The sequence below is a fragment of the Apiospora aurea genome (genome assembly GCF_038362705.1).
Source record: "Apiospora aurea strain CBS 24483 chromosome Unknown utg000009l_segment0_segment0, whole genome shotgun sequence".
NCBI classification, from domain to species: domain Eukaryota; kingdom Fungi; phylum Ascomycota; class Sordariomycetes; order Amphisphaeriales; family Apiosporaceae; genus Apiospora; species Apiospora aurea.
In genome coordinates, this window is record NW_027117396.1 from 233,076 (window position 1) to 256,644 (window position 23,569).

Genomic DNA, 23,569 nt, shown 5'->3' on the forward strand with positions numbered 1-23,569 from the left:
AGCTGCGAGCTCTATGTCTATGTGCGTCGGGCGGTTGATTGAGGTTGACGTTATTGGACCTAGCGCGCTGGAGGTAGTTGGAGCTGCTCCCTGGTTCAGGTTAGGTGATGAGGACATTAGCAGGCTGGCCCTGTCGGCTGTTTGGGCTTGGGCGAGCAAGGCCCACTGGATGGGTGCTTTGGTGCTCTGATAGGCGGGGAACACCTTAACAGTAGCCCGTCTAGAATGATTCCTAGGTAGGTACATAGATGCAGACGCAGACACATGTTACCCCACGATCACAACCAGCATTGATCATTGATGTGTCCGATCTACGACTACTCGACTGAGTCGCTCTATTGCACCGAATGTTTTACCTCCCGCTCCCCATGCGCATGCACCTACTCGGAACTTCGAATGAGCAAGTGTCTGCTGCGGCTGCAACTATGCCTACTGGTAGGTAGGTCTGTCTATCCGTACCTTACCCATGTAGCCAGACGCACTTGCGCACATCAACTGCATGTTTCAGTACCTAGGTCCTTAGGTAGGTAAGTGGGAAGTACAGTAAGTCGGGAAGTGTGTAAAGAGGCAAGGGAGGCAGGAAGGTGCATCATCGGAATCCCTCTGGCTGGTCAGAGCTGATCCGAGCTGATCAAGCAAGCATCCGGAGTGATGAGAACCAAGTGGTGGAAGCAACACCGGTCACGTTGGTATACAATCGATACGTGAAATACTTACCAAAAAGATGGATCGAAAAGCTGTACCGTGCAGGGTTCAGAGTACATACTTTATGTGCCTACCTGTAGGCCTACATTGAACCCCCTAACCTACCTCCTACTTTACACCAGTCAAATTGATCGATTTACCTCCCTGCCAACTCAAACTTCGAAACCCTTTGACTTATTTCCCCAAGTTGCGCGCCAGAACCTCGTGCGCTTCCGAGTGCACAACAAGCACCATGCCCCCCCAGCCCAGTGAGTAAGTAAACTGGACGACCCGGTGGTGGATTAGGGGTATCGGGGCGTACAAAGTCTGCCACCTAATGAGCACCTGCTTGTATCAGAAGTTACGGGCGGTTCAGGTTCAGGTTCAGGTTGAGTTGAGTTGATGCGCCAGCCACCCGACTTGTTGAAAGCATTGCTCGTGTTGCCGATCAGTGATTGAGCCACACTAGGCCAAAATTAGCATCTTACTTACGGTGACTCTGTGCCCAAATGGAAGGGTTGGACTTGGACACTGAACCTGGGAGACCAAAGTGACCAAAGTGACCAAAGAGACCGCACCACTTACTGTGAACACCACCCGAATGCTGGATGCTACCTACACCTACATGCATCTTACCTACATGCCGACCGACCTACTAAATCAACTCTAGCTAGCTCAGCAAGCAACCGAGCCCGCCATTCGTGGTGAACCTGGTCCCAGGAATCAATCATCGATCCCGTCTTCCAGAGCAGCTGAACTCATCCTCGACTCCCCTCCCCTTCTCACATCGTCGGCGTTGTACAGGATCGCCTCCATTGTCTCTGTAGCCATCATCCGATACCTTCTAATTCCTTCTTCACCACCAGCTGTGGTCGTGTCATCTGTGCCGCCCTCATCGTCCATCGCATCTTCCACGATCGTTTTATGTCGAGTCCGCAGTGCAACTAGCATTGCTCCGTATTGAGATTGGGCGGGCACTGCACTCCAGCGCTCGTTAGCGTTCCAGGTAGTAGGCTGGTCATAAAGCCGACGTATTATCACTGCTTGCACATCCCACATCTGGATTACTGCGACGCGACCATACAGTTTAGGAAGCCGGCACTGCGCCCCCGAGAGCCGGACCATAGCAGTATAGGAACGAGCGTGGAATCATTTGAACGAAATATGCTCCGATAGGGACGTGGGGACACGTATTTGCGGCAAAGCGTCCATCTCCAAGGGCCATAATCGGTGCACGCCAAGAGGATACGACCGGCAGCAATACACAGATACGTTCTGCAGCTTGGGATTCATAGCCAAGATTCGCCTCGACGGCCATGATCGCGGCTGCTGGATCCAATGGCCACTGCCGCGAGTAATGCGTCACCAGCCCTGGATTCTCCCCAACAACTACCCGCTCCCGCTTCCTCGTCTGTCAGTACTGATAGCCAAGCCGAGCTCACGGCTGCTCCAAATGAGTCGGCCTCCGATACGCCCGGCCTCAGCCATTCAGGTCTCCGAATAGACAACCGAGCCTATAATGGCGCTCACTCGGACGGCCGTGTGCGAAACCCGATCCCTAGCAAACTGAAGGGCAAGACAGACCAGATGAAGGGAAACTTCAATGTAATGCACATGGAACTTGCAAACCGCAACGAGAGTCAGGCCAGGTACGAGGCGGCGAAGCGCAACAGCGAAAGTACCGCCCTGCAGGCAAAGCTTGCCGAAACACCCCATTATGTATCCCATCACCGACGAGCCAACTATGCGCGCCCACGACCGCCCAAAACCCCCACCGATACGGACACGACTGCGGCTGCGACTGCGACTGCGACTGCTCCAACTGCTCCAGCTGCTCCAGCTGCGCCGGCGGCTCCTGCTCCAGCAACCACGCCAACACCGGCCCCCGAACCACATCAAGCCCTTTCTGCGGCAGAAGTCAAGGCGGAGCAAGCCCGCCTGCTCACACTGATCCGCAGCTTGCCGCACGCAACTGTTGTGGACCAGGTTTGCAAAGCACTGGCTTTCTTTGGTGGCATCCCCGACGCACCGCCTCCCGCCGATGGGAAATTCCCTGAAAGCGGCGAGGCCAATGGTGCTGGTAACCTTTTCGTCGGCTGGATTTCCGAGATCTTCCCGGACCTCACCCGGCCTCCTAGGCCCCCTGCCGCTCCACCTGCCCCAGCTGCTCCGACAAGACGCCCAAGAGGCCGGCCAAAGGGCAGCAAGGCGACCAAGGTCCGGAGAGACAAGGGGTTGAAGAAGGGATCCAAACCGAATGGCCAAGCTGCTGCGGTTGCGCCGGCTTCGCAACCTGCCCAGCAAGCGAGGAATGAGCCGGAACCTGCCCACGACGAGAGTTGGGTGGATGTGGATGAAGAGCCGGCTGTAGCTGATCCAGATGGGGATATTGTTGAGAGGGAGGGTGTTTGATCTCCTGACACCTCCACGCGTTTCTGATATCAGGTCGGATAATGTAACCCCGGCGACTGGGTTCACGTCTATCAACAATGACTCTGGAGAGCCTGGATCATCTGCCAAAAGAAGAGGCCGGCCAAAAGGCTCTAAAAACCGACCCAAAGCAGCAGGCTCCCAGGAGTCACCGCAACAAACACAATCCTCAGCTGGACCTAGTAACTTCCAGGCTGTGCCTGGCATGGAGGAGGCCGCGAGCTCGACTCCGATCAAAAGTAGCACAGGGCGGTCCAAGGGGTCCAAGGGCAAAGCTAATGCAGCAACCAACTCATCGATCCAAGCATCCAAAACCTTGCAGCAAACACCAGTTCCTACACCGCAGACCAGTACCTCGTATATTCCACCACCAACTCTGCCCACACCTAATGTAAGCACAGTTGCTCCCAGTCAAGTCAACGGCGGTGGAAACAAAAACAAGCGTACGCAGCTGCCACCTCAGAATGCTGCTCCGAACGCTGCTGCCCCGAACGCCGTTCCGCCTCCAGATGCTCAACCAGTTACTCCCCAAGTGAAGGCATCGACTATTTCCGGTGCCAAACGAAAGCGCCAGCCCAATAAAGGGGCCGAGACAACCACAAACGGGAATGGCACGCTTGATACAACAGCTCAGTCCACTTTCTCGTCTCAACAACCAGATACTGCAGCAGTCGATGCAATCTTGGGGGTCAACAGGCAACAGAACATGCCTGTGGAACCTAGTGTTACGTCTGGTCCGCCTACAAAACGTCCTCGAAAATCGAACTCGGCTGCGGCAAAGCGACAAAGCGTGGGGACTGCGGTGGCAGCAGCACCAGCTACAGAGACCATGGCACACGCAATGACTTCCACAATTGCATCTCCGGACTTACCACATCAGGCGTCGCAGCAGTCGACGGTAATGCCAAGTCAGCCTATGGATAAGTCTCTCGATGCCGAGTATGACCAGCTCAGTGCGCTCCAGGCGCGCAACGAGCAAAACTACCAAGCCTACGGTAATCACCAACAGAGGCAGCAGCAGCAGCCACAACAGCAACAGCCACAACAGCAACAGCAGCAGCAGCAACAACAGCAGCAGCAACAGCAGCAGCAGACATCAGCAGCCAGTAGGCATTCTATCCCTGCTGCACCGGCTGAAGGCTTGGCCGCACACTATGAACAGTTCACGGCATCTATGCAAAGCCGCCAGCAAAGCGCGCAGAGCAACAGCAGTAATCACCCACACATGCAACAGATGCAACAGCGTCAACAGCAGCAGACGGCACAGACGGTGTCTCCCACCCCATCACATATCTCCAAGCCACCTCAGATGGGAACCAGCTTGCCTTCCCAACAAAGTAACCGGACGGCGGCGAACGCACCGAATTACTATGGGCAGAACCAAAGTCCCTCTTACACAGTACAACAAGGCGCCTATTCATCGAATCCGCGCCAGCAACACAACATGACGACCAACTCCCCGGGAACTACACTTGTATCCCATGTGACCCATTCTCCGCAGTTTGGGACGCAGAACAACTCGCCCCTGATGGGGACCGAGAACTCATTTCGTGCATCGCCATCGATCGGTTCTGTCCACCCGAATGCTTCCTTTTCCGCCCCACGACGAACAACTTCGGCGTCATCCATGGAAAATTCATACCGGGCAGCCAGTAACGCTGCACATGGGGTTTCGACACAGTCACCACACTTCGGGACATCACGGCCAACCCCCGCAAGCTCCCACAGTGGTGTAGCTTCATTTCCCTCCTTTTCTGATCCGAGCTTGTTCGACATGGGAGCGCTCGACTCTAGCACGGCTCATAGCAGTATGAGCATGGGAGGTCCAGGGACATATGCTCTGGGCAGCAGCGTCCAACGCACCAACAGTAGCTCAAGTGCGACTTCATATCCAAACAGTGCCATGACGAACGGCGGGTACGACACCAGCGGCCTAAACAAAAGCGGTATAAATACGGGCTACCGAAACCGGTGGTCTTGACGATGTAACGACGAAAAACCATGTTTTGCTTGATTATGTCTGCATTTTGCGAGGGGCTTTTTTTCAGCCTTTTTACCTGATATTGTCTGCTATTATCTACCCTTGAAGCCACGAATCATGAATGGCGTTTTTCTTTTCCTATCTTGTTTTCCTCTTGGGCGGCGATTTCGGGGGATTCCCTTTGCAGTTTCGACGTAATTTCAGCCGCACCTGGACTCCTATACTTGGGTTTCACTGCGCTACGAAGGATGAATAAATGGAATATCTGGGCAAATATCGGCCACGTCGGTTCCTCTTCCACGATGCTGCTGCTTACGATTCTTCTCTTTGCGACATCTTGTTCATTGCAGGTTTCACTAGGCGCCCTGGTGTGAGAAGTGAGTTCGGGCAGAGCAGAGCCTTGGATGGAGGTGAATCACTGCTGTAGCCATGTGGCCGGATTTCGCATCCATTTCCCCCACTACCCCCCTGTATTAATAGACATAACGAGCGATGTTGAGTATAGGCAGGCATTTTTTCCCACTTGGCCATAGATCCCGGCTTCTTGCAAAGTCCACTCTCGAGCAACCAACTGGATGGCAACAGAGCAGTCGTGCAGTCTGCCTTCATCGATCGTATCGTTCCGTGTTCTATGTGGAGGCCGAAGATGCACACCGACTCCCTTTCTTTTCCCGCTCGTCACTGCCAACGTACTTGGTTACGTTAGGATAACATGATGTGTGTGGGTATTAGTGTCGATCAAGAATATTCACGATCACGGGGTCTGGTCTCCCCAGACTTTTGCCATGTTCCTCCCCCTGAACAAAACAGATGGACACTATTAGTAGCAGGCCAAGGCGGCGGCTTCCTGTCTCTCGGTCCACGATGGACCGAGTCATGAGAAGCCCCCGAGCCGAGGCCCATGAATTTCCTCAAGTGCCATTGCGCTCCAGCCAGCCAATTCCGATTCGAAAAAAAAAAGCTAAAAAAAAAGCTGAGACTAGTCGTTGGTAGCCGATTCGCCGTAGGTGATATGGGGTTATATCGGCCAAATTACCCACTTAAGGTAGCAGTAGAACGAACCTATCGCGCTCTTGTTTCTGTTTGAATCAAGCTTCTTCCTGCTTCCCTTTCCGCTTTGGTTTTTCTCATCGCGCGGGCGCCGGCCCTTCCTCCCCGAGGGGCGCCGTTCTTGTTCTCCAGCTGTTTTTGTCCTCGTACCCCCCCGGGGTTTAGTTTTAGCAACCAGCCTAGTTAGTGTGTCTGGAGAAGAGCGTATGCAGACTAGTTGTGACATGTCAACGCAGGCCTAGACCCCCGGGGGATCTCACCACTTATCGTCATTGCCGTCATGCTGGATCGACCGGCCACGTTGTCTTTGTAGAAATTCGTGCCCAGATAGGTAAAACAGATCGGTTGATCTAGTGTATACATACGACACAAATGCGTATGCGTTGTTGTTTTTGTTGCTGTGCCTTATCTAGCAAGCCGCATTCTTCGCTCGAGGGGCCGTGTTCGTAGCAACCCCGGGTCGGAGGTCTTTATCTCTCTCTAGCTGAATGTCTCCAAGAAAAAGGCATTGCTGTACTAATGATATGTAGTCGTTGGAGGGTATCGATTAAAGTTTAGCTAGAGAAACAGGCCGGTGAGGCTCTAGTGAAAGTAGCCATGTTTCTCTTCTGTTTCTTCTTATTCTTCCTTCCGCCTTTTTTTTTTCTCTTGCCTCCCCCTTCCTTTTCCCCGCTAGCTGGCCTCACGGTGCCACGCTATCGAGATCCATTCCGACTCCACGGCCCATGGGCAAGGACACGCGAGCTAGACTCCACAGTTTTACTTTTGTCGTATCGGCTGTAAGGGCTGAAAGTCGTTAGGCTGGTCTTGTTAATCACATAGATCCCACCCGATTAGTAGACAAAGGAACAAAAAGGAACAGAGGCTGGCCGGACGGAGTATACCAGGTCAATACTATAGGTGCTAGCAGTATAGTAAGGACAGATACGGCTACTTGGCCCGGATATGAACTCTCCCCGGGGGGATCGGCTCTCGCTTATCGAAAGAATCTACCAGACCGTAGCGAATGCGCAAAAGGAAGCTCAGTGTAGTCACAGACAGGTATGTAGATGGAAAGTTGATTCGCTCCGGTCACAGCTCAGTAGACCATGGTTGAGTGACGACCAAGCAACATGCTGCAATCACAGCATTTAGAAAAAGTAAGGGCAGGGTGGCGAGACGACGCTATAGTTCCTGTTGTGGTATCATCGACCTTCTATTCTTCTTCCTCTGCCCTATTCGCCTCCGCCACCAAAAAACCCCCGTCGGTATTCGTACTTTGTTTTCTGGGGGAAGCAAGAGCCCGCTGGCGTCAGCCTCAGATTGATTAAAGAGAAAAGGAAGACGGAAGCGACGCGCGCGCGCGCCCACGCCGGATTGACCGTCGGAAACCGTAGTCGGCAGTCCTCTGTATACACAGTGCGCGCAGACGGGACGTGTGCAAGAGAGGCTCACACAAGCAATCGGATGTATGCGGGAACGCCCGACGCTACAACTCCACGAAACATAAAGGGGAAAAACTTAGTACAGATCACGATGGGGGACTGGGTGGCGGGCAAATCTCTGGTCCTGAATGAGATGATTGTGTGGGCAACGGGCCGAATATGGTGCGTGACGAGCCAGGAAAACAGGAAAGGAAGGGCAGCGAGACGCAGGTGTTCCGACAGACAGCGATGGGGAGCCGCTGACCCCGTGGGAAAGCTGGCAAGAAAACAGGGTACTACGACGTTGGTGTCGAGGTTCCCCATATATTCGGTGGGTATATGTAGGTAATCCATCGGACGACGCCTGGCTCAACCAGATGGGGCCAGTACCACCTCCTGGGCTGTCCTGGCCTGTCCTGGGGGGGTCGGCAGGTCGCGGCGGGAAGGCCAGGCGTCAATCAGAGCTGCTCGTTCGTCGCTCGACGTCAGTCAAGTCTCCTTTGCTTGGTACAGCCCGTGCGAGTGGTACGATCGAGTCCCGTCTGACTATACTCGGGCACCAACCAGCCCACATTCCCTCTTCGGCGTCAAGTCATGCACGCAAAACATCGTCATGTCATGGAGGAGAGTGGGAGTTTGCGATTGAGGCACAGCAATGTTGCCTTCCCTTAGGATTGGTATCGTCTATCTGGTACGCTCCGCCAACCTAACCCCTTATCTGGGCTTCCCTTGCCCCCTGGCCACCAGCCCTCCCCAAGGCGCCGCGCCTATGCACAGAAGCTGTGCAGCATGTAGAGCTCAAAAAATGGTGTCGAAAGAGTCCTCATTTCGACCATCTGTCCGTCCAATCCATATGACAAAGAAAATAACTCCAACGTGGACGCCGCCGCTTCCAGGGCCGCTGTGCTTTCCGACCTAAGCCTCTCTTGACCGGAACCGGAACGCCTGCAAATGCCAATGACTTCTCGTGGGTATAAAATAAACAAGAGAGATAGAGAGATAGAGAGAGATGATGATAATAATGATGATCATAAGGATGATGATGATGATGTAAAGTAGGAAACGTTGCGTCAAACAATGTAGTCCGGTAAGGATATATTCGTGACATTGGATGGAAATCATATCCTTGGCCGTTATTCGATCGGATCTTCGTCAATCGATTCTAGCGGTGGGCGGACTGACTCGGGTGCGACTCGGCCATACCACCACTCGTCCTGGTCTGCTGCGCCATCCTCTTGGATGAGGTCTAGCATCACCGCGGCATTCCTCTTGATATCCTGCGGTCGCTCAACGATCTGGCGATCTAGAATGAGAGCCTCAGCGGTCTGCATCCATAGTTGTTGCAGAACGGGGAGATCCGGTAAAACGAGCTTCAGTTGCTCGCGTGTTAAGGGGCCCATTGGCATCCCAGCTGACATGCTGGTGTCGAAGACCAGACTTTCCAACATCGTGGCCTGGGATAGTGGTGCTGTGGCCTCATTCGGTCGTCGCGTGGCATCTGATGTGCGGCGCGCACGTGTATTTGAAAGAGTTGGCAACGGCTCGGACCCCGGGCCAGAATCGTCCTTCTCACCGTAGGACGACTTCTTACGGCTCAACCCTAGGAGTCCCCGGCGTGGCTTCCCTGCTAGCTCAGCCGGAGTCTTCGTGGCCGGGCTTTTGGTAACCGAGTTGTACCAGGCGTCGACGGTGCCTCTTCGTGAGTTGTAGCCCTTTATTTCCCAGAAACGCTCGCACTGTCGCAATCCCCCGACACACAACGCAGTCACATAAATCTCGTCGCTGGGCTTCCCGTGCATGTAACCACGCAAAGCTCCTTCGACACGACCGACGTATGAAGGGGGTCGTAGCCTCCGGCAGAATGACGACACTACCATGGGGAAAACCTGGTGTACATGCAGCAGTGTCTTGTCGTCGTACATACTCATGATCTTAGCCTCAATAGGGTTCACCGTATAAGGCTCCTTCATAAGACCGTGGCCGTGCTCTTCGATATACTGCAGGTGAAGGGTTCGATATGTTTCGAAGAAATGAAACAGAGTGAACAGCAGAGGTATCAAGCGACGTCGCATTCGCTCACGCTGCACAGAGAAGTCCCGCCGTTGCTCTTCGGTCCTCCGGAGAAATAGCTCCTTCGTAATCCACTCGCAAATCAGAAATGCGAGTTTTGCCGCCACATGTAATCGATGCCATATCCCACAAAGATAATGGATATTGACAGCCGCTCTGTCCTCCGGCACCGGGTATAGCCGCGTCGCATAAGCCGGAATGTGGTGTTTGAGGTGATAACGAACGATCGGCAACTCGTTCAAAGAGATCATGGCGTGCCACGACCGAGATGCGAGTCGTAGGTTTAATATATCTGATAATGGCAATGATGCAATGATCTGGATTTTCAGTTCATTAGGGAGCGCCAGAAAAAGCTGATCAAAAGCCGCCCTGCATAACACGAGTTAACAAACGACAATCAACCCAGGCCGACTTGGAGTTCCACAAACCTCTTCTTGTGAGCATTTTCGTTGGGCAGGCGCCGCTGGTCATGCTCGGTTAAGTTTCGTAGCGGTATTATAGAGCGAAACTTGAAGTTGAGCCGCTTCTTGTCCGCTGTCTTCAGGACTTCGGCGTCGGTCTGTTCTTGCAACTTGGAGGCGCCAATGGGGAGGATGAAGGTCGAGGTTGGGCTAACCACCGAACCGTCAAGATGAGAGGCATTTGGCGGCTGTCGGTCTTTCGCTTCGGCAAGCTGTTTGAGCTTATCAAAGTATCGCTGTGAAGCGAACTCGGTTACGTGAGGAGGATCCATGGCGGAGAGTATGTAGTGACAACAATCGTCTGTCGATAGTATAGGGACTTCAATGCGTAGCGAAGGACAGGCAGGCACTGAGTACTTGCTAATCCTTTACAAGGCAGGGGGAGCCAAAGGAGTGAACCTGGTACGGGCGACAGTTGTCGGTCGCGAATCAAGCATATTGGGACATCGAGTAGTCGGTCTGAGGCGGCGGTAGGAACTTCAGATAGACGGCCGAATCGCGGCGGAACGATACGACCGGCAACGAGTGGGCGGGCGAATATAAAATGTTCGACGGGCACCCAACGTTCCGAGTCTCGAATCAGCCCAACCTGCACACCCGGGGTGCCAGTTCCACCGTCTGTTCGCCTGCTGGCAAGGTAGACCGTGTGGTCCAGACCAGGCCCAAAATGCCTGTCGCTAGTCGGGTCTCGGCGAGAAGCGAGGAATGCGAACGGATCCTATACCGGGTTTAGGAGAGTCGTCGAGTCGTCCAAGGAGGGGGCGTCCTTCAAGGAAGGCAGATCGTCCTGAGGCCGTCACAAACGGGCTGTTGAGTAAAGGGCGTCGAGAGCGTTAGGCTGTGTCGCACGGAAAAGAGTTGAGCGCAGAGGAGGCCGAGTCAGGGCCCAGGCGTGGGTTGAAGGGGGGTGATTGGCGATGGGATTCCTTTAATTGGGATGTGCCGCCACGTAGTATTAGTGGCAGTGATGGGAATCGCTAATAAGCCGGCGAGTACCAGAGCTGAGCTGCGCAGGGAATGAGGGCGTCGGGGCCAACAAGAGGATATAAGACTGGACGCAAGGGGAGGGGGAGGATAAGAATTGAAACCGGGAGACCTGGAAAAAGCGACGGTAGGCAAAAGTAGTATTCTTCTAGTCGGCCTGGGCTGGAGCGGCTCAGAAGGGCAGGTTCTTGGGGATCTCTTGGAACTGGAGAAAAGCGACAAGAGACTACTGGAGAGACTGGGGGTCGGAATGGGAAAAGAGGCCGAGTAATGGGTAATGGGTAATGGGTAATGGGGAAGGGGTGGAGGGGTGTGTGTGGAAGCAACCGGTGGAGATTCTGGGGCGTGTCTGGGCAAAGCGACAAGCGACGATGGATGTCAGGCTCAGGCTCAGGCTCAGGCTCAGGCTTGGGCTTAGGCTCAGCAGGACTCAAGACTCAGCAGGACACGGCGGAAACGAAAAGAGACGGACGGGGAGCTACGGAGCGTGGAGAAGTTCTTTTCTTTCTATTCTTTCTCTTTTGGCCGACATTTCACCATAATACTACCAAGCCCAAGCTCGCCAAGCGGTGGGTACCGCCGCGTGTGGCCCGCTGGACTGGCGAGAGCGAGCGAGCGCTGGCTGGCTGGCTCTGGGCTGGCTTTTGGCCGGGTATTGCTCGTGGGACAGTCTGTCTCTGCTGGTCTGAACTCTCTTGCCTTCTCTCCTTGGAGCGTTACGACAGCCAGGTATGGCCGCTGCTGGCTGCTCTGCATCCGCATCCGTTGGACCTCACCTCACCTCACCACCCGATCGATCAATACAAGTACGTTGATGCACCTAACTGGCAACTGGTGCAGTTGCAATGCGTATTGTGTGATGTGCTGCTGTGTGCTGTGTGTGTATGCGTTGCTTGTTTGCTGTAAGTGCAACCTAAACCTACCTTAGGTACCTATCCAACGTTTGATGGTCTTGATGCACACACGATACCTCACATCCATCTTTGCAAGTCATATGGATATCACATTATTACTACCTACTGCTCCCCCTACTGCTCCCTCCTACCGACATACTCTGCGACTGTAACCGCTGAGCTGTACGTACCTCCTCATCTATTGGGTTACCGACGCGCTTGCACGTCTTCTTTCACTCGTGGCAGACCACCAGACAGCAATGTCTCTTATTAAACTCCATTCTCTCTTGCGTGATTGCGTGCTATATGTATGCTATGTACCCACGACGTCGTAGGCGAGAAGAAGAAACAAAGGGTCCCCAGCCTGTAGAGTTTGCGGCTACTGCAACACTTGTTGCTGAGGGGCTTGCGTCTGGCCTGGCTGTCTGGCCGGCTTACACAAGCCCCAGATTGGGTACAGGGTTTGATCTATACAAGTCATCAAGGTACGCCGGTTCTTCGTCAACCATGCCGGTGCCAGCTCTGTTGTTGTGGCTATTGTTTGTTGTGTTCAGACTTTTGGGATTGTGCACCGTTTCTTGGGTCCCACGGCAGACATCCACTACGGCTCTTTTTTTTCTTTTTTTTCTTTTTTGCTCTTCTTCGCCCTCTTCTTTACCGTCTCGGGGCTACTCTCGTGGGCAAAAGCAGAAGAAACGTAACCAGCTACCACCTCCAGTGGCCGACGGTGGTCACGCCTGGGTCCACGGAGCACTACTTGCGGCGGTTTGGCCGGCCAAATAGTGGAGTGCAACAACACGCCCGAGCGAGTGATCTTCCCGCCTGGAAAGCCCTTTCAACACGCACAATCCAGTACATCCCTTCTATCAGCAGCGGTGCTACCCTTTTTAGCCTTGCGCGAATCAGTCAGTCGGTTCCCAGCATGACGTTAATACGTACGATTTGGCGCAAAACGCAGATATCTATCGTACTGAGTAACACCTGTCTGCTGTCCCCCAGCGGAGCCCTTGAAAGTCACTTGTCGTCGTCAAACCCATACGAGTCGGCCCGTAGAGCCCTTCAGAAAGAACCCTTATCAAAAGGCGATTATCGGCCATGACGGCGGTCCACCTCCGTATGACACACAGATAGATAGATACACAAGCGATAGACAAGGCTAGCTCTTCCCAGGCTGTACATACACACGCCTGCTGTCTGGTCGCACTCTGGAGATATGGGAGTCATCTCGAACCCCCCCCAAAAAGCTGCCACATCGCTTCAACACATTGCAATCCAGGGGCGGCCAGCAGTCGAAGAGCCGCCCCCGGTCTCGATCTGGCAGGCCCTGGGCCTGCTTCTGCGGTCTGGTCTAGAGCTCGCGTCTGCATTTAGCCGGCAGTCTGACTCGGCTGAGTTGGGCGGGAGCATTCCTGGTCCCAAACCACGCCATGGCTTCCTTGCCCAAGGTGCCTCCTTTATTAAGCTCATGCCGGGCCATGGCCGCTTGGCTTTTGAGGGCAGCAGGCCGATCGGTTGCGGTGTCAAACAAGCATCACACACCACAAACCGCTTACCTGTGGTGAGTTGTTGCTCTTCTCGGCCACCGCAAGGTTGGATCATCGCAAAAGAAACGTTCCCACAGACGCACATTGGCAGCATTCGAAGTCACGAGGGTGACCCCGATGGGTCCATGAGTACCTACTTGTACATACGACTGCTGGCATACTTGGATGCTGGGATGCTATTACCAAACGATCTGCATCGCGACTCGGCACTTCTCTCAGGGCTAGCCTTTTCCCACTTGTCTCAGCAGTTTCTGGCCTGGTCTGTCTGGTCAAGCCGTCCTGGAGCCTGGAGGATGCAAAGCTTCTCGGAAAGCTTACGAGGCGATGGCGACAGCGCGATATGAGCCGCAGCTAGTGTGCGAGGTGCTGTCAATCTCTCTCCACGGGGCGTACGTAGTCGTAGGATGTCCAGGTCAGGTAAAAATGGCCATGCAGATCGCGACCTTGGATTGAGCCGAGCTGGCTGCTTGTACATAATCTGGCCGATGCCAAAAGTTTGAGTTCGGCATAATTTCACGCGTGCCCGTCCGGATATCCACGAAACTATCGTGAACGCAGACTCCTAGGACACGTCGCGGACCGATTGCAGGCTCACCCTTCGTCACTTGACTCCGGGAAAGCGGGAAGAGGGCGACTCGTTCTTGGCAGACAGTGCGTGCGACTAGAAAGAGATGGAGTCCCCGCGACGCAACAAGATGGACAGAGGGGTCCCACCGATTTCTTACCGGCCCTTCTCCGGCCATTCTGCAAATTGCTAAGACTGACTCCGGCTTATCTCATTGGCGCTCTTAAACAACCCTGCCCATCGCCCTCTCTCCTTATCATCGCACAGAGACAGAGCAGAACGAAGCACGAGATACGACCGACAGGTAGGTACTGCAGATGGAGATGGTCGATGGATAGAAGGACCCCGTCTGCCCGTTCGTCGGAAGTCGTGCCCATCTGCAAAACTGTAGTAAAGGTATACAGTTCATACAGTAAATAGGCAGGTGATATCACCAGGGCGAGAGAGATCGTCCATCGGTCAGTCTAACGGTTGCGTTTGTTTCTGTGCCCACCCGTCGTCATCGTCGTCAAGGTGAGTGACTGAGCCGGGCAGCAAGGTGCGCTGTCAACTTTTGAATTTGGTTCCTTTTCGCATCACCTCTTGCAGGTATAGAGGGCGTTGTCGTAAAACAGCACCGCGTTTTCCCAACACCTCAGCTCCAAGTCGGAAGGGATCGGCATCTCGCTTCCAGCATTCCCAGAGGGTCTGTTTTGCATATCATATCATCTCGAGCCATTCTACCTCTTGATCACAACACCTCCTTCGAGCTTTGCCTGGGGGGGGGTTGCTGTCATACTTTCACGACGACCCTGTCCCTTCTCCAAGCCAGCCTAAAATGTTCGTTTATGAGGCGAGGGCACGTCCCCAAGCCACGCCGTGTGAAGAAGCCATCCCGGCACGGAAAGCCATTGCTGGGTTAAGGCTTCGGACCGGAACCGCCTCCTGGAGTCCTGGCAGCCTGCCCCTTACCTTTCCATGCCTTCCTTACCTGGGTTCTTTCGTACCTATGTGGGGGTCGCACTACTAGTCACTAGAACTTCTTCTTTCCCTCTCCGACCTTCCGTAAGATGCCGGGCAGTCTCAAATCTGGGGAACTTGCTGTGACTGTAGGTATGCCATTGGCCTCCCTGCATGACTGGCGGTACATCCATGGTCTGCTTATCTATCCCCCTACACGTACAGCTGTAAGGCGCCGTCGTCGCCATTTAAACAAGATTCACTCAATCTTGGGCTGCAAGTCTGTTTTCCAGCTCTTTTTGGCCGGTCTCGGAAGCTGCTGGCGCCCGTTGCCTCAAGCACTGCTAGTAATACCTTGCATGCATCGTTCTACCTAATTGATCGGGCGTCTACCTTTCCCTCTCACTGTCGGTATCCTGGAACCTCGTTGAATAGGCTGTCGTCCCTAGGCAACGGGCAACTCCTGTGTGCTCCCGTGTCGCCCCCCGTGTCCCAACTTCTTTTCCACTCTACGATGGGGTTTTCGTTTGCGCTCTCGGCTCGATCGGCTCGTCGCGACAACTCCTGAAAGACTTGGATGAGGTAATTAGACTGCAACAATGCGATGCAATCCGAATGCCGAAAGTAGGGTTTGCTGCTCCATGACGTGCCCAAATCTCTTTGCCAACGAGATCTGCCTACTACCCCGTACTGTGCCATTGTTTCAAACGCTGGCGGCGACTGATAGCCCGTCTGCCCGTCTCTATGAAGCAAAGATTTGCGGCCTGGGGGTGACTGTTGTGCCGCCACCTAGTACGAACTGTCGTTGCGTGCCTAGTTCATCGGCGTTACGCACTTCATCAACATAGGACGGACGTCTAGAATGGCGCTCATTCAATAACCCAATAGCATCCATCCATTCTTCGACGCCTGAGACGGCCCGCGCTGGCAGTCTTGGGCCGCTCCAGTGCATCGACTGAAGTCGAGCTGTACATATTGCCCAGTCGATCTTTGCAGGCAGAGGACAAAAACGGCAGCAGCAGGAAAAGGTGTTAGCTTAGCTAAGCACCGGCAGCCGCCATCGCTAAGTAGGTTAAAGATATTCTTCCAACATTCAGCTTCAAACAACCAACACCACCAACCGATCGCCACCCTACCGACTTCATTCGAGAGACGTGTTTTCTTTTCTTTTCTTCTTTTTGGTCATTTGTCGCCAGGACACGACAGTTCTCCACGTTGGTCATTACATGTGAAGAAAGAAGACTAATAAAAAAAAAACTCCGAACATTTCTCAAAGGTGCGTGCATGTGCGATTGTGTGTGGCAGGGGGGAGGGGAGGGGAGGGGCGATTAATCAATCTGTTTGGATGCCGTCGCCGACAGTTTGGTTGGAGATCGACGCCAGTCATCCTTCCCAAAATGTACAGGATCAAGGACCCCTCATTCTCGCGTGGGAACTCCACTCCAGCGCCCTCACCCTCTGCCAACAACGGTCCACAAGTTCTTTTTTTTTCTGATGCCGCCATTGCGCGTGGGTGTGCTTAGGCCATTCTATTAATAGCAGGAGCTCTCTCTGGCGCTCTCCGTCACGCTCCGGGCCCTGGCCTCGTCGACGCTCATTCGACTGCAGATGGGGATAGCTGTTGTCTGACGGGAGAGGCAAGGTACCTTGGAGCTACATGACATCTGGGACAACCACACCGCACACCGCAATCACCCTCGGGCGAAGAGGCGACCCTATTACCCACCCCGGACTTGTCCCTTGGCCGTACCGTAATCATTCGCCCGCCAAGGCGTCAAGGATCCCTTTTTGAGTCAGGAAAATCATGCCCACGACAAGTCAAATAAATGGACTTTCTCGTGGCTGCTCATCTACCCCCGCCGCATATTGTTGCTGCGTGGGCGGTTCTTCCGAAAGAAGCACACTGAGATCCCCTCGACATCCGGCAGGAGCTCTTCCTCTCAGGATCAAATAATGCCGCCGGCCATCATAGCTTCCTAGCCTTCCGGGCCGCCTAGTCCGCATTTGTCTATCATCACTTGACCTTACTTGCTCCCTCTCCCTCTCCCTCCCCCTCTCTCTCTATCTCGTGATCTCCTGTGACCGTTTTCGCCTCACGAGTCTTGTTTGTCACCGGCCTCATCAGCCCTGTTCGATCGAACAGGTGGGATTTGTTTGCCGACGCGTCACTCCAAGACAGCTAGCTACCTGTGCTTGCTGGCCTGCGGGCGCACACCAACGAGCATCCGATATTGCTCTTATCTCCAACGGGGTCGTATAGGTGGTGTCGGTCCCGCGTCGCAGCTGATCAATCCCACGCACCACCAGGCGCGGTGAGTGGTGCTTGTGTGCTGCTTGCTTTCGCTCAGCTTAGCCAGTGCTCTGTTTCTCTGTCGCCTAGGGTTACATCTACCCGGGCTTTGCGGCTAAAGTAGTCGGGTCTTCGCAGAGTTACCTTGAGAGAGGTCGGCCTGTCGTAATCACTCTTGTCTTTCAAGAGATTACTAGCTCGCCAGCACAAATGGCGGCTTCCACGATCGATGCCCCCGAACCCGATATCCCCGCGGCGGATACAGGCCCTGTAGACTCTCCCGTCACGCCGTCTTCGCAGGATGCCCTAGCCCGCTTCGAGTTCGAGACCGGGAGAGGCAACGAAGGGACAAAAATACTTCTGGTCGAATGGAACCCAGCAACAGGCGATTCGGGCAGGCCGGACGCTCCCGTATGTAGCGAGCAGGATGGCTGGGAGGTGTCGTGGGAAGGCAAGACAACCAAGATCCCGGCCCAGAGCGAAAGAGATGGGAGCGAGACACAACGAGTATATTTCTTGATACCCTCCGACATCACTGTACCGCCCGTGATACAAATTTCGCACTTCCGAAGTGGCCGCGTACTAAGCACCAAACCGATGCCCGCGATATATACCCCGGCCCTTGGAGTGGACACAAGAAAAGATGTAGGAAAAAGGGGTGTGCTGCATACAATATGGTTCGTACAACCCCTAAGCATGACCGTATATGCGTCATGAACCTCAAGTGCACCAAGTAGTTGCGAGGTTGGGCGGCATTGCCTAGATGAGAAGCAGGCGGCAGCATCCAACCTGAAATGTGACGTATAGCCACTGACCTTGCATCAAATATAGGGCCAAAAAGCGTATGTCCCAGCTCCAGAACGAAATCCGCCGCGAAATGGGCAACAACAGCGAAGGCATAGCTCTGGTCATGGCGGTGCAGGAGAGGGACTGGATCGCCGAACATTTTGGGCTGCCGAACCCTGACGCCGCTGGACAAGCTCCTGACACGAGGCATATTCCGCCTACCCCACAAAGCCCAAGATCACCGGTGGGAGGCCGACTCGGTGAGAAGTTGCGGGGCCTCAAGTTGGTCACAAATGCATCCGATTTTACCACCTCCTCCCCTGGTAAGTCTCCCAGCCCCATGCACAGCACTGACTTGGTTTACTTCTCCCTATACCTTTTTGCTCCGACGAGGGGAGAAGCTCTTTGCTCATGGTTCTTTTTAGGTCATCAACAACATCATTTATATTCACTGTCTCCCGATACTTCGGACATAGCGATTCCGTCGACAACGGCCTTTGCCGCCGGGGTGGCAAAAATGGGGACGCCGGGCACGGTTGCTTCGTTGAACGCCATTGTCAGTGGTGATGAGCCCGGCGCAAAAAGTCAGGAAACCGAGGACGAGCTGTTCATGCTGCCTATGAGTCCAAGAAGTCCGGAGATGAAGAAGAGCCCCTTCAGCTTGCTATAAGCAAGCCAATGTTTGCATACATCAAGCAGGAAGGATGGATGATAAGGTACAAATTACAAAAAGCAAAGATATGCTGAAGGCACCAGCTTCGGCCGTTCGTGTGTCTGTCTAGATGCAGCCGTACAATCGCGGTATAGGAACGCCGGCTCTGCAATACGACGGCCGACCTGGCTTTGCGACTGCGACTCCAGTGTCCTTAAAAGCCGAGTCGGTGGGCAGACAGTTTGGAGAAGAACGCTCATAGGAGGAAATACCAAAAGTGTCAAAACTAGTTTCAGGTGATAGGCAACCTGTAGTAATAGACTACCTACTACCATGGATTTGTCATCGACCGGTGTGGTATCAATAAAACTCATGAAGCTCGCCAAGATGTGGCACGCAATCTCACAAGTACATAAGGCACGTACTTTGGCTGGATGTAATGCTGGCTTTTGGTTACTATAGGCGCGGAAGCATCGGCCTGCTGCCGAGTCGGCACCGGATGCCTGGCTATATGAGAGAGATGACAATGATCATCTGCGACCTTCACACAACACGAACCAGGCCATGGCCATCTGCAGCCTGCAAGCTCTCCTTCGGGATCCGCCCGGCAGCACACACGCAGTCCCCCCGGCGCACCTGGGCCTACTGTTTTCGGGAATACGCAACTGTCTTTCTTTCTGTGATGCGAAACGATGAAAAGTGTTTGGATGGCGATGGTGTGGGAGGGGCCACAGTGCTCGGAAGCGAGCGTTCGTACATACGCACCGCGTAGGATATCGGACCGAATACAACAGCGCAGCAGGCATTGGCGCATATGGTACAGCATATCGCAACACCATGACGCCGCGGGATGTAATGCACACGCGTGAGATATCGAATAGAATAAGATTGCCGTGGGCTGTCGCTGCCGCGAAAGAAAAGCAAGATGTGGTGGTATGTGTTGGCAGTTAGCCGTGTCTGGTTATTAATCGACATTTCTTTTACGGCATTATGCACCGGGCTGACACCGACGTGGTCTGATATAGCTACATGTACCCATGTGCGTCAGAGTTGAAACCGGCATTGCGACGGCGCATCTCCTTGCCACACACAGCGACGACTCCATCCACCTCGAAATGAATTTGTTGGGATCGCTTGCTTATGCCTTCATATGATATGATCCGATGGAGCTCACAAATCATCATCTCACGCCCGAAGAAGCAATAAGGGCCCCAGACGCGGGCGCTGCTGGCGCTCCGCCTTCAGCCCTTGTCGCGGACTGTGCCGCAAGTCCCGTAAGCCAATCATATCCGTAGCGCAGTGTAGAAAGTAGTATCACCGTAGACAGAAGCTTCCATCGAGAGGCCGGCGGCAGAAGGACGACGACTCCTCACCTCCACCCACCAACACGGCGCTCGTTCCACCTCTCCTTGCGCTCCTGCCGCAGGTAGTACAGCTTCCGGGCCTCGCGGTACCGGCGCACCCAGTCCAGGACCTCGCGCTCCGTCGCGAGGCCGCCCGCGGCGTCGTCGTCCCCGCCGTACGGCATCGCCAGCGACGGCGGCGGGGCGCCGCGGCCGCCGTCCAGGAAGCTCTCCTCGAGCGCGTCGCAGATCTGCTCCTGCTCGGCCAGCGCCTGGGTCAGGCGGCCGTACAGGGCGGCGGGCGCGAACGACGAGAGCGCCGCGTCCATCTCGGCCTCCTTCTGGCGCCACTGGCGCTCCAGCGCGTGCGTCGAGAGCAGCTGCGCCTGCGCCTGCGTCCGCTGCTGCGAGACGCGCGCCTCGAGGTCCACGAGGTGCGCCGCGAGCGTTATGTTCTCCGCCAGGGCGGACTGCAGGCCCGCGTGCGAGGCGAGGAGGGGAGGGTGCGCCGCTTCGGGCGCGTGTGTGAGGGCGTTCAGGAGGTTCGAGTCGGAGAGGATGTCATGTAAGTCTTGTTTACTATAGGTGTTCAACGTAGATTAGATGATGAACTTGGCCTGATGTGGAGCGTAGCGGTGATGGCAACTCGTCACCAACAGCGGTGTCAGATAGGACTTACGATTTGTCTTCCAGGATCCTGGGCAGCCACTGCTCGCCCGGGTCTGGGATCTCCTCCGGAGGCTGGATCTGGCGCGCGGCGGGGATCAGACCGGCCGAATCAGTAACCATAGACCGCCGATTTCCATCCTTCCCGCTGTCTGGTATCGGCGGTGGGCGCGGGGACTGGGTCGTCGCGGGAGTGCCCAGGCGGCTGGCTTCATGGCTGCTAGGCTTCGGCGGCGGTATCGGGGGAGGTGGTGTAGGGCTATACATAATGAAAATGGCCGTGGTGATTACCGCAGATGTTGGCTTTGGTTTGTTGCACTCCCACTTGAGGATTCGATAACGGACAGACAAGCGGTTGTGACGTCTCGGGTTACGCAATTAAGCTATGACCTAGGCGCAATTCTTATCTTATCAGAAATGGTCATCAAATAGATCACTTTGATGCACTCATTTTGAAACCAATGAATGATTTTGATAAGATCTGAGGAGGATACCGGAACTTTGTCTTCATGGGATATTGGCTCAAGCCACAGTTGTTATTTCCCAAACGGGCCAGCAATAATCAAGTACACGAAAGCCAGCCATACAAGGTATCGTTGTCGGGCTGTTGACGTTCGACGCCTACAGGGCTTGAGGGCCCGCCAGAACCCCGGATCCCCGGCTTTTATTTAGCCCTTGAGATCACCTAAAATTAGACATGCTCTTCCCTGCGTATTTTGCTACTAGGTAAATGGTGGCTTCTGGATGTTAATCTGGTGAATACTACTTCCATTCCATAACCGACATGAGCTACCGGAGACGGTATCTAGCAAGACTGCGGTTACACGAAGCAAGGAGTTGATAAAAACCGTATGCAATTTCCAATGTCGTAAGTGACATGTCGAGTCTTGGCAAAATGCCACCTCGTTGGGCCATGCTGCTCATCTTCTCTCGAAGATGTTCCGGACCTGTCACCATGTCGTGAATGCAACAGCAGATTCCCACTGCTAATATCTTGATTCATCGCAAAGAGGTCTCATAGCAAACATCACTGGGCACCTTGCAGACAACACAATATGCCCAGTCCAAAGTTTGACCCGGAAAAGGACCTCCCTGATCTCAAGGGAAAGGTCATCTGCGTCACCGGCGCCAATGTGGGCTTGGGGAAAGCCTGCGTCAAGCACTATGCGCGGCACGGCCCAGCCAAGATCTGGCTCGCCGCCCGCAACGCCGAGAAAGCAAAGGCCGCCATCGCGGATATCCAGAAGGAGCTGGGCCCCGACAAGGGCGGCGGGACGCCGATCGAGTTCTTGGAGCTCGACCTCGCCTCTCTCGCCTCGGTGCAGAAGGCGGCGCAGCGCGTGCGCGCAGAGTCGCCGCGCCTGGACATCCTCATGCTGAACGCGGGCATCATGTGCAACCCGCCCGGCCTGACCGCCGACGGCTACGAGCTGCAGTTCGGCACGAACCACATGGGCCACGCCCTGCTCACCAAGCTGCTGCTCCCCTGCTCCTGCAGACGGCCGCGCTCGAGGGCAAGCCCGACGTCCGCGTCGTCGTCATGTCGTCCGAGGGCCACAAGTTCGCCCTGCCGAAGGCGGGCATCGACCTGGCCCTGCTCAAGAGCGAGACCATGAACGTCTCCACCGCGCGGCGGTACGGCGTCAGCAAGCTCGCCAACGCGCTCTTTGCGCGCGAGCTGGCGCGCCGCTTCCCGCAGATCACGGCCGCGGCTGTGCACCCCGGGTTCGTGACGACCAACCTGGGGCACTCGATGGCGGACTCGTGGATGAGCCCGGCCGTGCAGGCCAAGATGATGGCGTTTCTTACCTACGTACCGCCTTTTCAGACGCCGGACCGCGGTGTACGGAACCAGCTTTGGGCGTCGGTCTCGAGGGATGTCGTGAGCGGCGAATACTATAATGGCGTTGGCAAGGGGGTTCGCAGAGCGCATTCGCTAAAGACGATGAGTTGGCGAGGCGCCTGTGGGAGTGGACTGAGGCTGAACTTGCGCGGTACAAGGTATAGGTTGCGATGGCGAGTTAGGGACTGGTTTCGTATGAGTCTACCCTATCGGCGATATTCACTTTTATAGTATCAGTTTAACGATTGCGGTTGCTCTCAATACCTTAATGGAGTGCCTATGAACTGTGCTTCCTAACAATCTTGCTTCTGACTAATAAGAACGATCCGACGACATTATCCAAGTAGGTATATACAAGACCCAAGGGGAAATATGAAGTTTTGGAAAGTGAGATAGCGAGGTGGGGATTGAAATATTCTATAGGCTGATACGGAAGATGTCTCCAACAACAAGCAAAACAAGTCTTGGTGGCTCAGTTGGTTAGAGCGTTGGTCTCATATTTCAATATGACTGAATTAAAAGTTCAGATATCCAAAGGTCGAGAGTTCGAGTCTCCCCCAGGACATTACCTTTTTCTGATTTTGCCAGTCTGATCGCGGCTTATTTGTCTCGGTTGGAGGCTTTTTTATTGGTCGTCTCGGTTGTCTTGTGTCATGTCAACGTGCGATCGATCTTGTCAGGAGGCAAGTGCAAAGAGAGAGAGTCTTTATAGACGTCGGTGCTCTTCTTATGATGACACTGTTTCTCTGATCAGTATAAGGGTTCGCTATACTTCAAACCGGAAACTGAAGTTATATCATTGGCTGTAGTATATTGAAAGTAACCTGTAAGCTATAGGATATAAGGACTTATATTTCAAAATGATATGTAGTAGGTGTGTATGCACAGGTTCCAGAGTCTCGCAGCAGAATATCGTAATGGTACAGATTCATATTAAATATATTCGTATATCTGACAATCCAAGACCCCAAGGAATCCAGTATAT

General features: G+C 54.3%; 7 protein-coding genes across 7 annotated transcripts; 5 read left to right on the forward strand and 2 right to left on the reverse strand.

The window, feature by feature from the left end:
- Positions 1–2,022: 2,022 nt before the first annotated feature.
- Positions 2,023–3,096, forward strand: PG986_013186 (uncharacterized protein; the record flags this gene model as incomplete). The annotated part of the gene is made up of 1 exon (XM_066849408.1): positions 2,023–3,096. One exon carries the CDS (start codon positions 2,023–2,025, stop codon positions 3,094–3,096), a length of 1,074 nt encoding a protein of 357 aa, XP_066693551.1.
- Positions 3,097–3,319: 223 nt separating this feature from the next.
- PG986_013187 (uncharacterized protein) lies at positions 3,320–5,095 on the forward strand (the record flags this gene model as incomplete). The annotated part of the gene is made up of 1 exon (XM_066849409.1): positions 3,320–5,095. One exon carries the CDS (start codon positions 3,320–3,322, stop codon positions 5,093–5,095), a length of 1,776 nt encoding a protein of 591 aa, XP_066693552.1.
- A 3,586-nt stretch (positions 5,096–8,681) lies between these two features.
- PG986_013188 (uncharacterized protein) lies at positions 8,682–10,351 on the reverse strand (the record flags this gene model as incomplete). The annotated part of the gene is made up of 2 exons (XM_066849410.1): positions 8,682–9,987; positions 10,047–10,351. The coding sequence occupies 2 exons, from the start codon at positions 10,349–10,351 to the stop codon at positions 8,682–8,684; spliced, it is 1,611 nt and encodes a 536-aa protein (XP_066693553.1).
- A 2,818-nt stretch (positions 10,352–13,169) lies between these two features.
- PG986_013189 (uncharacterized protein) lies at positions 13,170–13,844 on the forward strand (the record flags this gene model as incomplete). Its single annotated transcript, XM_066849411.1, has 2 exons — positions 13,170–13,514; positions 13,578–13,844. The coding sequence occupies 2 exons, from the start codon at positions 13,170–13,172 to the stop codon at positions 13,842–13,844; spliced, it is 612 nt and encodes a 203-aa protein (XP_066693554.1).
- Positions 13,845–17,504: 3,660 nt separating this feature from the next.
- On the forward strand, positions 17,505–18,750 carry PG986_013190 (uncharacterized protein; the record flags this gene model as incomplete). The annotated part of the gene is made up of 2 exons (XM_066849412.1): positions 17,505–17,971; positions 18,126–18,750. 2 exons carry the CDS (start codon positions 17,505–17,507, stop codon positions 18,748–18,750), a joined length of 1,092 nt encoding a protein of 363 aa, XP_066693555.1.
- A 1,351-nt stretch (positions 18,751–20,101) lies between these two features.
- Positions 20,102–21,008, reverse strand: PG986_013191 (uncharacterized protein; the record flags this gene model as incomplete). Its single annotated transcript, XM_066849413.1, has 2 exons — positions 20,102–20,654; positions 20,755–21,008. 2 exons carry the CDS (start codon positions 21,006–21,008, stop codon positions 20,102–20,104), a joined length of 807 nt encoding a protein of 268 aa, XP_066693556.1.
- A 788-nt stretch (positions 21,009–21,796) lies between these two features.
- Positions 21,797–22,748, forward strand: PG986_013192 (short-chain dehydrogenase/reductase; the record flags this gene model as incomplete). The annotated part of the gene is made up of 3 exons (XM_066849414.1): positions 21,797–22,201; positions 22,240–22,659; positions 22,743–22,748. The coding sequence occupies 3 exons, from the start codon at positions 21,797–21,799 to the stop codon at positions 22,746–22,748; spliced, it is 831 nt and encodes a 276-aa protein (XP_066693557.1).
- Positions 22,749–23,569: the final 821 nt, after the last annotated feature.